This window comes from Mus pahari, chromosome 9, assembly GCF_900095145.1.
Source record: "Mus pahari chromosome 9, PAHARI_EIJ_v1.1, whole genome shotgun sequence".
Lineage (NCBI taxonomy): Eukaryota > Metazoa > Chordata > Mammalia > Rodentia > Muridae > Mus > Mus pahari.
In genome coordinates this window covers 40,120,712-40,133,147 of record NC_034598.1, presented here as the reverse complement: position 1 = coordinate 40,133,147, position 12,436 = coordinate 40,120,712, and the positions used below count along the sequence as shown (strand labels likewise).

Sequence of the window (12,436 nt, the reverse complement as noted above, 5' to 3'; positions counted from 1 at the left end):
TATCTATCATCTACCTTCTATCTATCTATCTACTATCTATCTATCATCATCTATCTATCTATCTACTATCTATCTGTCTGTCTGTCTATCTATCTATCTACCTATCATCTATCTGGCTGTCTGGCTGTCTGTATGTCTGTCTCTGTATATACATTTGGAGATGAGAACAACTTAGAGGAACTTGGCTCCCTCCTTCTACCGTGTGGGTCCCGAGGAATGAACTCAGGTTACCAGGCTTAGTGGCAGGTACCTTTGCTCTCTAAGCTATCTTTCCATTGCCTTCCCAAATTGTACACAGATGGTAGAAGAGCGATACTCCACGAGGTCGCCCCAAGGTTCCACTAAGCCCTATTGGATGGATGACTAACGATTGCCTTGCCTTTCAACTGACAACGGACAGTTACTTGCATTCAGAGCACCAGGAGACATATTTTCTGAGTGGAAACCCTGAGGGGAAATCCAAAATCTGATCTTTTTCCTTCTACCCAAAAGCACCTCTCCTAGACCACAGCACACCTCCTCCATAGGCACTTAACAAGTGACTAGAGAATTACATTCTAGGTCTCTCAGGAGCCTGCTGTGAAAATTCTGACTGCGGAGGGATGTTACTCAAGTAAGGAGCTTCAAAGCGAAAGCAAATGAAAAGTTGCCTCTGACATTTACAAGAAACTGAATAAAAATCCATTGAGAGTGTAGAGCTTTTCCCATGACCCTAAACCCTACTGGGACAGAACACAGACATCATAGCCACAGAATAGAAGCCAGCATTTCCTGCTTTACCTATCCTTGAGCCTTGGAGGAGATCCGTTCCAGGTTGGGAGGTTGGCATGTAAATTCCTAGAGCTGGTAACACTTGTAATAATTTGGAATCACCTAGGAGACACACTCCTGAGGATATAGATGAGGGAATTCCCTGAGAGACTTAACTGAGGAATGTCCCGCCCTTATCCCCAAACTTGGGCACTACCGTGCCCCTGAGCTGGAGTCTTAGACTGAATTAAAAGGAAGGGGGAGGGGAGAGCTAATTGGGCAACAGCATTAATCTTTCTCTCTGCCTCCTCCTCCAGACACAGCCTCTCATTCCTACTGGGAAACATAACCTGCCTTGATGGCCTGAACCACAAAACCCTGTGCCTTCAAAATAAACCCTGCTTCCTTTGAGTTAGTGTGGTCCCCAGTAATAAGAAAAGTAGCTATTTAGACCATTGATATGGGAAGTGTGTGTGTGTATGTGTGTGAGTGTATGTGTGTGTATGTGTGTGAGTGTATGTGTGTTTGTGAGTGTGTGTGTGTGTATGTGTGTGAGTGTGTGTGTTTGTGAGTGTGTGTGTGTATGTGTGTGTGTTTGTGAGTGTGTGTGTATGTGTGTGAGTGTGTGTGAGTGTGTGTGTATGTGTGTGTGTGTGTGTGTGTGTGTGTATGTTTTCTCTTTGAGAAACCTGACTATACGGTTTATAGGCAATTGCAGGGAACACTGAAGTTTGGAGCTGTGCACCAGAGATGCCAAAGGATACTGTAAGGAGAGTCAGTGGACCATTCAGGTCAGAGTTTAAAAGACCCGAATGCTGATATAAATTTAGGTGCTTTTAGACGAAGTTTCCACAGAAGAATAAAGACTCTTAGGAAGTTGGGTAGACACCGTTCACTTTAGGTCATTGCAAAGGATGAGGCCCCATTTATGCCAGATATACTTTAGCCGGAACCTTGAACGAAGCTGAGTTCAAAATCAAAGACTGATTTGTCTGGACAAAGGAAATTCCAAGATAGCACAGCTTTGGCTACTGTTCTTACAACATTTACGGTAGAAGAAAAGGAGAAAAGGGATGGAAGAAAGGAGACGGGTTTCTTGGTGTGTGTGGGGGGGGATAGAATCCAGTTTATAAAAATCAAATTTATTTGAAAGGAAAGGGGCTGAATTGAGAACGCCCTCCAAAGGGTTCTATGTTGGAAAACCATTACCTCAGGGAGTGTTTCCCTTGGTTCAGCTACCAGGTACCCAGAGGCCACTGTGGCTGTAGTAGAAAGAGGGGCAGACTACATCTCAAGCTAGCAACAGGATCTGGCAACATTGTTTCCAGAGCGCTGGTTTTTCAGGTATGCAAATGCAAGAGTCACAGGGTCACAGTGGCTTACATCAAGGTTCCAGAAAGCCACCGAAGCCATGCAGTGTGTAGCAGGGTCAGATTCCTTGCAGTGGGGTCTTTAAAGAAGCTAGGAAGCCTAAGTTGCTATGGAGACTCCGGGACAGTGGAGATGTAAGGACTGTGGGACATCAGCTGAAGTAGTCTGCAGGCATGAAAATGCGCTGGCCCAAGAGGGGGGCAACCTGGTGTGCCCGCAGTAGAAATAAAGGGGCAGGGCTACTCAAGACTGTAGGAGCCCAGGTGATGCCATCAGGAGTCCCAGAAGCCAGACCTGGAGCTTTGAGACTTGGTGCATTTCATGCTAGACCCTAGTCTTGCTTGGCCTGATCTTTCCTTGTTATGCTCCCTTTAAAATAGGAATGTTTGTCCTGTCACTGTATGTTAGAATTGACCCACCCCACAAGAGTTTCACAGATTTCCTTGAGTCTCAAAGAGACTAGATTTCTGAACAACTTCGGAACTGTCAAGACAACAATGGAAGACTGTGTTATGAGACAGGCCTGAGGCCCGAGGCCCAGTAGTCAAATGTTAGGAGTTAAAAGCCACATGTTCATGTCAGGTATAACGAATGGGCTTATGGTGGGGGTTAATCTTCATTGTCAGCTTGACAATGATTTAGAATTATCTCCGAGACCACCTCTGGTTGAGTCTATGAGAGTGTCTCTATAGATGCTTAAAAGAGGAAAAAAAAAAAAAAAAGACCCATCCTAAACTCCATGGTAGTTCAGCATTAAAACCGTGAGCTGGGGTCCTGGACAAAATAAAAACCGGGAAGAGCAGGCAAGCACCAACACCCCTCTCTCTCTTTGCTTCCCAGAGGCAATGTGACCAACCAGCCATCTCAACAGGCACGCCTCCTACCTTCCCCACCACGATTGGCTCCTACCTTCAAACTGTGAGCCAAAATACATTCTCCTTTCTTTGAGTCTTGTTAGCAATTCACTCACAGCAACAAGAAAACTGACAAATACCAAATACACTTGCAAGCCTCCAAGTGTTTAGTCAAAGCAGAGGAGATACCCCACATTTGCATAGCCATGTGGGATTTATCTCAGCTGACCCCCCCCCCCCCGCGTCCTGCAAATCCTGCCCAATGGCTCACCTGCTCCAGCCCCAAGCAACACCACCATAATGAAGCAGTTCTACCTGTATTAGAGATGAGGCTACACTCAAACAGCTCCCGTTCCATATTATGAAAGGGAAACTTTTCGTTGGTTAAAATATGTCTCCTGGACGATCCCTTGTTCCTCTGGGTGGAGCTACTTCCTAGATTCTTTGGAGGAGTGTCCTTCCTACGGGCCATGGCAGGATGGAGGCTTAAGACTGAAGAGCCCTGACCAGAAGTTCATGTTGGTCAGGCACCTGTTGTACTCCATTAAGAAGCCAGGCTTTGAGATTCTGACCATCACTCAGAAAGGTTGAGAGTATTACCTTTGTCCCCATGTTCAGAATCCCAGCAAAGGTTGCTGCCAATGGTCAAATGGCTCTTTGGGGAGGTCAGATGTTGTAATGGTCATATTGGGTGCATTTCCCCCACCCCCACACTCCCCACACTGAAAAAATGGTTACCTGTGCAACAACATCCAATCACAGAGCTGCAATCTAGACATCCTGGTGATGGCGCCTGCTTCCTATGGTTTACCAAACCCACGCCAGAATCCCACAGATTGACTCTAGGCCCAAGGCAGCGGATGAGCCCTAGGAAGACGCCCACCCACCCACCACCCAGAGCCTTCCCACCAAGAGACCTGAGTTCTCCAATGGTGGCCGAAGGGTTGAAGATGATTTCAGCTCCGTTGATGCTGTACATGAGCCAGTTGAGGGGGTGGTGCCGCCCATAGCAAATGTTCACCGCAATCCTGCCAAACTGGGTCTGGAACACGGGGTGGCCCAGGTTTCCCTCCATATAGTATGTGGACTGAAAAAAAAAAATCACAAAGAGCTCTGTTGTTGGTGCCTCGGAGTGGAAACACTTCTGCTTTCCTTAGATTCAGCAGAAGTGAGCATCGCTGGTGATCTAAAATGAACATTTGGGTGTGACTCTATTTTAAGCTCCAGAGTTTTGGTGTGTTGGGGCACACACAAAACCCCAGACATAATAACAAAGCAGCCCCAAGGGGAAAGCACGATGGCCTAAGTATTTAATCCACAGTCTGCTTCGTGGTCTATCACATGACTTCCAGGATAACCTATGGTAAGGGTTCAATCATGACACGAGGAAAGGTTGTGGTTAGGTCAAAGTCAGGAGGAGGTCCTTACCAGCCACACATCCTTTTGCAGAACTCTAGAGGTGAAAAAGACCCAGCCTCACCTAGAGCAACTCCTCCTTTTTGGAAACTGAACATTGCTTGAATTGGTCTGGGACTTGACCAACTGTCTAAGACCAAATTTGAGAGTGGAACACACACCCTCTATGTAGCAGATTAAGCATCCTGCCTTGGATTACGGGTCCCTTGCAGGACAAGCAAATGGAAACCTTAGTCACCCATCCCTTGTTCCCTGCTTGATGCCCGAGGGTACCACTTCTAGGTCTTGATGAGGATATCTATAGTTGAGGGGAGGGTAGAGGGCAAGCAAGGTGGGTGGCAAACAGATCGGCTCCTAGAGCTGTCAGCTTTCTCTCACGAATTTCAAAACTGGCTGAGTTAGCAACCAGGGTGTGTACACAGTGGACCCTGAGCGGATCCTGCTGTACCTAGGCAAGTGATATCAGCATGGAGCTAATGATTAACCCCAGGGCAAACAGGTGAAGAGTGTGTCTGTCCCACCCCACCTCCAGGTGGTACTTAGAAACAGCGGTTCTTTGGTCTCCTGGTAGCCCTGCAGATGGTGTCTCACCTTGTTGACCAGCCTGAGAGCAGCCTAAACCCCCAAAGCAAGAATGAGGTGCAGGGAGCTAAGGATCAGGGACAGTACATTCTATTGGTCCTCTTGAAAAGTCAAGTTCAAATTCAGATTTAGTAGCTTGATATTATGTACAGTTCATTTTTCCTCCATCAATCGCCCTCCATTGGTGTCCCGCCACTTGTGAACTGGCACTTACCAATCAGAACAGCCCCCTCTCCCAGAATTCCTATCTCCAGTGAGTCTAAGAAGTCCTGTGTAGCCATCACCGTACACAAACAAACACATTCAAAGACACCTACCTGAACACGGGCCAACTTAGATACCACATAAGTCACAGAGACTATCATCCACTAAAACGAGGATCATATCATGGTTGCCTAGGAGCTCGGAGTCCCTTCATAAGCCCCCTCACAAGGGGTCACCGGAGTCATTTCACATTTGTGTACTGTTTATTTGCATGTTGGTTTATGTACCAATTATCTCCAGGGAATATTGCAGAAAGCCAAGTTACCTCACACATACAAAACATCTCTACATCCCATGCTGCTAAAAGGTTTTCTGACTCAAATATCTCATCTGTCTGTGTGACGCAGGGCAACGCCATCAGACCCTCTGAAAACTACAGCAGCAAAGCCCAGCAGGATCCCACTTCACAGCCTCTGCTACAGAACTTCTCCCCGAGGAAAGCCCTCTGAATCCAGACTGGCACTTACCTCGTTGAAGTCGCCCACTCTGGGGATGTGATTCTTTCTGGTCTTCCCCATGACCAGTCCTGAATTGGAGATCACCACAGCTGTGTTCCACAGAACTCCCCCATGCTCTCTATCTCGTTCCAAGATTGGAGAAACCACCACCATGTTGTGCTTCTTTGCCAGCTGGGGAATTGAAAACCATCATGATAAATTGTTATTCCGTTACTTCTTTAAACTGGAGAAGAATTTAATGATGTTCCTAAATATGTAGACTTACATTCCAGCTATTACTTAAAGAAATTACTTTCTAAAAAGGACTTAGTTATTTTATTTATATGAGTACACTGTAGTTGTCTTCAGACACACCAGAAGAGGGCATCGAATCCCATTACAAATGGTCGTGAGCCACCATGTGGTTGCTGGGAATTGAACTCAGGACCTCTGGAAGAGCAGTTGGTGCTCTTAACCACTGAGCCATATTTCTAGCCCCAAACAATTATTTATTTCAAAAGTACTAAATGCTAATGTTGTCTTGATTCCCACAGCTGTTTACATAAGAATAATCAATAGCCAGATATGATGGCATACATCTTTAATTCTAGCATTCTTGAGGCCAGACTGATCTACACAGTGAGTTCTAGGCCAGCCAGGACTATATAGTGAGACCATGGAGAGAGGGGCGGAGACGACAGAGACAGAGAGAGAGAATATGAAATGTATGAATATGAATAATCATTCCTGTTCAATGGTGGGATGAGAATATAAAGTGACACGGGCACTCTAGGAAGTTATATGGATGTTCCTTAATATTAAAGAGAGAACTATGACACAATACCACTTGTACATACACACCTCAAAGAACGAAAAAGTAGGCTGTGATGGTTTGTATATGCTCAGCCCAGGGAGTGGCACTATTAGAAAGTGTGGCCTTGTTGGAGGAAGTGTGTTACTGTGGGTGTGAGCTTTAAGACCCTCATCCTAGCTGCATGGAAGCCAGTATTCTGCTAGCAGCCTTCAGATGAAGTCATAGAACTCTCAGCCCCTCCTGCACCATGCCTGCTTGGATGCTGCCATGCTCTCACCCTGATGATAATGAGCTGAACCTCTGAACTTGTAAGCCAGCCCCAATTAAATATTGTCCTTTATAAAACTTGCCTTGGTCATGGTGTCTGTTCACAGCAGTAAGACCCTAACTAAGGCAGCAGGCACTCAGTGACACAGGTCTATGCAATGAGGAAGCCATATTCGGAGACACACTATTTCTTATCATTTAGAGCCAAGAAGTAGAAGCAACTTCCTCTGTCCAACAGCAGATGAAGGGCTGAACAAAATGTGGTGGATGAAGACAACGAGGTATTATCCACCCACGTCATGCCAGGAATTCCTATCACACGCTACAAGACTGACGAACCCTGAGGGCACTGTGCTAATGATATCATCTCATTAAAATACAATATATGGTTTTCTCCTATAAAGGAATCCTTGAGTGATGAAATTCACGGACATAGAAAGGAGAATTTGCTTCTCAGGGAGGGGAAGGGAGAGATACTAGGAGAATCTCCAATGGCTACAGTGTTTTAGATTTCTCCAGTGCAAGGTTTTGACAGCCTGTGGCACAGCAGTGAGGACACATTTCATAGAGTTGGACTGTACAGGCAAAAGCATGGCAGATGACAAGTGTGATATTCTTCATAGGATGAAAAAAAAATGAATTGTACTCTGTTTGTAGTCTGTTTTGTGTTATTACAACAGAATGAGAGATCGGGTAGCTCATAGAGAACAGAGATTTATTTCCTTGGAGGTCCAGGTCCAAGGTCAAACATGCAGCAGCCAGCAACTCCTGGGCCACTGTGCTGAACTGGAGGGCGAGAGAAAGAAGAAGAGACTGCACTTGCTTTTATTAAAAGGGGGAAAAAACCACTCTGGAGATACGGATGCAAATCCATGCACAAGAGTTAAATCTCCATGACCTGCCCACTTTTATAATATACCTCTCCTCCCAATACACATATAGCAAATTAACTTTCTAGCCAAGACTTGGAGAACATAATGAAGCCATAGCAGGTGCTAAATTCTTTCTGTCTCCAATATGAACACCAGAACCTGTTGATGGAGTGTGTAACTTCAGATGGTCACATGTCCTCACTACTACCAAAGCCATCATTACCTGTGACCTTATTAAGGGACCCTGGTCCCTCTTGATGTTGACAAGTGTTCTCTGGCACCAGCTCTAATTACACTCTCCCTCTAGCCCTAACCTAGGCTTACCAAGGGAAACAGTCTTCACCCAGTTCCTTCCTTTCACTACAGCAATGAATCAATAACTCGAGGCGATTTTTCAACCCCATAGCTTGACAGAACAGATCTTTCGAGTCACAGTTTTGTACTGATAAAAGTCACACGGCTGGAGAGATGGCTCAGCAGTTAAAAGAGCTGGCTGCTCTTCTAGAGGTCCCAAATTCAATTCCCAGCAACCACATGGAGGCTCACAACCATCTGAAATGGAATCTGATGCCCTCTCCTGTGTGTCTGAAGATAGCGACAGTGTACTCACATATATAAAATAGATCAATCTTTTTTTTTTTAAAAAAAAAAATCACTACAATTGTGACTCTGTCCCAGACCCCCTTAAGCATGAAACAAAGTCTGAACAAGAACAGAAAACCATTGGAGCTGAGAATAAAAACACATTACCATTTATAACTTCTTAATCAGTATGGGTTTTTCTCATAACAGCTTTACTAAAATATAGTTCACAAGGAATAAAACCATTCTTTTTTTGTTTACTTTTCTGTTTGTTTCTTTTGTTTTTGCTTTTTCAAGACAGGGTTTCTCTGTGTAGCCCTGGCTGTCCTGGAACTTTGTAGATCAGGCTGCGGCCTGCCTCTGCCTCCTGAGTGATGGGATAAAAGGCATGCGCCACCACTGCCCACCCAGAATCGTCCCTTTAAGGTGATGTATATGCTGCTGGTGTTCAGTATATTCCAGAGTTGTGCAATAGTTACAATGAGCTAATTTTGATACATTCTTACCACCCGCAAAGGACTCCTTGCACCCATTAGCAAACCTCTTCTTTCCTAACCCTCTTCACCTGACTTTTCTTTTCTCCTGTCTCCAGAGATTTGAGCGTTCTGGACAGTTTATATAATTAGGATCAGATCTCATATATAAGGAGGTTTTACTTAGGAAAAGTAAAAACCATTCTCTACACTATGAGACAGACTGTGTATTGAAACTTTCACTGAATTATAGCAAGTGGGAAGGGCAAAGGTCTAGAGAAGATAAACGACTCTCATCCCGGAGTGGTAACTCTGTCATTTGCCAGATTTTCCATGAAGTCACTCCAAACCAGCCCTCCCCAGCTGCAGTTGGTCACTAGTAAAGCCAGGAAGGGGCCCTTGTAGTTCTGAAACTACAAACTTAAATGAGAGTAAACCTGACAATAATGAAAGCGTCCAAGCACTATCTAATCTTATCTGGTAAATATTTTCCACACTGAAGAGGCACATCAGACAGCTGTGGCTGTGCTCTGCAGCCTGCGTGGGTTTGCCAGCCACCACTACTGGAGCACAGTTAAGGTCACCTTCTGACAGAACCTGGTGGTGAGCCCATCCTCTGCCGACTCAGCAAATTCTGTCCAAGGAAGTTTCTCTCGAGTACAAAAAGCAAAGGGCATATCTGTGGAGAGAGAGCGGGGAGGGGGGTGGTTAGGAACGAATCAGGTGACCCCTAGATGGTACCCATAGCCCAGAGCAAGTCACCATTGGGATCTTTTTTTTTCTCTGGGGACAGGAAGGCTTTTTCAGAAATAATCCTATAAACGTTTGGAAATTACTGGACAGGAGGGGCATGTCCAAAGACAAAGGCACCATTTTCGGGATCTCTAGCTAGACCTTGCCAGGGACTTAGTTCAGTAGAAATTAATTAAGTTAATGAACATGTGTGCATGGATGTGGTACTGAATTCAAACTTAGGTCTTTGGGCAAACTAACAATTCTAGCACTGTCTATACCATTCTAGCACTGTCTATACCAGCAGAGTTCTATGTTTTCAGTGCTAAGGGTTAAACCCAGAGTCTTAGCGTGTTAGACACGTGCTCCACCATTGAGTCATGTCCCTAAACCTAAAGTCACCTGTTTGTATTTGCTTTCTTCCCAACACTGGATACATATACAGGAACAGTAAAGAATGTGTGTCATCTCCATATATACGGTGCTCACAGCAGCACTTTTCTGTACATGGGCGTGGTGGTTTGAATAGGAATGGCCCCACAGACTGTGTTTGAATGCTTGGCCCACGGCAAGTGGCACCAATAGAAAGTATGGTCCTTTCGGAATAAGTATGGCCTTGTTGGAGGAAGACTGTCACTGAAGGAGCAGGCTTTGAGGTCTCCGAGGCTTAAGCCCAGGTTCACAGTTCACTTCTGCTACCTGAGGATCAAGATGTAGAACTCTCAGCTACCTCTCCAGCACCATGTCTGCTTCTGTGCCGCAGTGCTTCCTGCTATGATGGTAATGGACTGATCCTCTGAACTGTAAGCGAGCCCCAATGAAATGGTTTCCTTTGGAGTTGCTGCAGTCATGGTGTCTCTTCATGGCAATAGGAATCCTAATGAAGACAATGGGTCAGAAGGATTGAACTAGGAGTGGACCCTGGGACTCTCAGCTCTGTATGATGTTGTTATACTACGCTGGGTGTCTTAGTTAGGGTTTTGCTGCTGTGAACAGACACCATGACCAAGACAACTCTTGTAAGGGCAACATAAGCCAGTGGAGCTGACTTACAGATTCTGAGGTTCAGTCCATTATCATCTAGGTAGGAACATGGTGGCATCCAGGCAGGGATGGCGCAGGAAGAGCTGAGAGTTCTACGTCTTCATCTGAAGGCTGTTAGCAGAATACTGGCTTCCAGACAGTTAGGATAAGGGTCTTAAAGCCCACACCCATAGTGACACACCCACTCCAACAAGGTCACACCTCCTAACTGTGCCACTCCCTGGACCAAGCATATATATAAACCATCACACTAGACAAATGTGATTTACTGTAGTAAAGCAGTTATCTTTATAACTACCACTGTGTTAAGCAAATGGATACCTCATCATGATTGAGCATGTCTGCATGTCTTCCTTGTCCTGGAAGCAGCTCACTGATAGGGCACCTCTCTAGAATACTCAAGGGCTTAGCTAGATCCCATCTCAGTACTGCAGAGATAAAACTGTTCTTCATTACTAGTCATACTGAGTAGCCGGCTGCATATTTCCTGGGAATCCTGGATTTGTCCTCTCTTCACTGCTCATACTCCCTGCGCATCACCCCGGTTGTTTTCTCCTGGGTTCACTGGTTTATTGTTGCTGTTCTTTGTTTGGATTTTGAGGTATGCATATGTTAACTGACCCATTCAGCAGTCTTTAGCTCCCTGTCTTATATCAACCTACCTCTTTTTGTTTTGAACTGACTAGCTGAACGAATGTTTTTAGATGCTTTTTGCTAGTGCTCGTCTGGTTCCAAACTGATCTATTTTCAAGAAACACATCACCTCATGACGTGATCTGGTTGTATCTACCTAGAATCAGCATGGAGTTTGAGGCCTATTTAGGAATCATGGCAACAGCCAATGTGAGAATGGGTAGCTCAACTCTCACACCTTGCAAAGCCATTGGGATCCCCCTCCCTGCTCATCAAAGAAAGACAAGACACAAGTTTAAATTTGTCCTGGTCTCAGTATGCCTGGTCCTAAGGGTTAGCATGATATCAAAGGCACTGTCATCCACTCTGATCCATTGGCAGATGTCCCCAATGAAGTCCAGGAAGTCTTGGTTCCAGGCTCAAGGTTCCCTAAAGTCCTTTTGGTCCAGACAAGAAAACTATTTTAAGGAACCCAGCAAGAAGAGCTGCTGATAACAAAAGAATCCCTAATGACCATCAATTCTCAGCTTCCAGAATCTAAGAAGTGACTTAAGGGTCCCCAGAGAACAACATTTCCCATGCTGAGTTCATTTCAAGTTGTTAAGGGTTCCAAATTTCTGTTTCCCTTTGAAAGGCTTCTTTTCCTGTGTACATAAATATCCCAACACAAATAAATTTGCCAAAAGAAGATACAGTATGGAGAACAGAGGGACCCAGGGACTGCAAAATCTCTAGTAACTTTTTTCAAATGGAAGGGGAAAGGGATCCCACATTCTCAGACCTAACATTGAGCCAGCCTCATGTTGAAGACATTACTCTGCTGGCCTAGAGAAAAAACAAAACAAAACAAAAACAAAAACAAAACAAAACAAAAAAACCCAAACATTGATCATACCTCACAGAGTGCTATGCACTTGGAATCCCAGGACTCAGAGGTTAAGGTGGGATCATGCTGAATTTGAGGCCAGCCTGGGTTACACAGAGAAACTCTGTGTCAAAAACACAAAGGGAAAGAGATAGCTTACGATCTCAAACTGTGTACTAGTTGCTGGGACAAAAATATCATAACTGAAAGCAACTTACAGGGGAGTTTATCTTGGCTTACAGTTCCAGAGGGAGGGTCTATAAGGGTGGGGGAGGCATGGCAGCAGGTAGGGAGAGCAGGAAGCTTGGAGATCACATCTCTGATCTCAACCACACATAGAAAGCAGAGGGAAGGAGGGAGGGAGGGAAGGAGGGAGGGATGGAGGGAAGGAGGGGGGAGGGAAGGAGGGAGGGAGAGGGAGAGGGAGAGGAAGGAGGACGAGGACGAGGATGAGGAGAGGAAGTGGGGCAACGCTGTAAT

At 45.3% G+C, this 12,436-nt stretch overlaps 1 protein-coding gene across 1 annotated transcript in view; it reads right to left on the bottom strand.

Moving 5' to 3' along the window:
- Upb1 (beta-ureidopropionase 1) overlaps nucleotides 1–12,436 on the bottom strand; it is a 32,286-nt gene that overhangs the window by 5,857 nt on the left and 13,993 nt on the right. The window contains exons 4-6 of the mRNA XM_021205492.1: nucleotides 9,267–9,361; nucleotides 5,705–5,866; nucleotides 3,893–4,062 (exon numbers count right to left, since the gene is read on the bottom strand). Coding sequence (XP_021061151.1) covers nucleotides 3,893–4,062; nucleotides 5,705–5,866; nucleotides 9,267–9,361 — 427 coding nt within the window. The remainder of the gene's footprint in view (nucleotides 1–3,892; nucleotides 4,063–5,704; nucleotides 5,867–9,266; nucleotides 9,362–12,436) is intronic.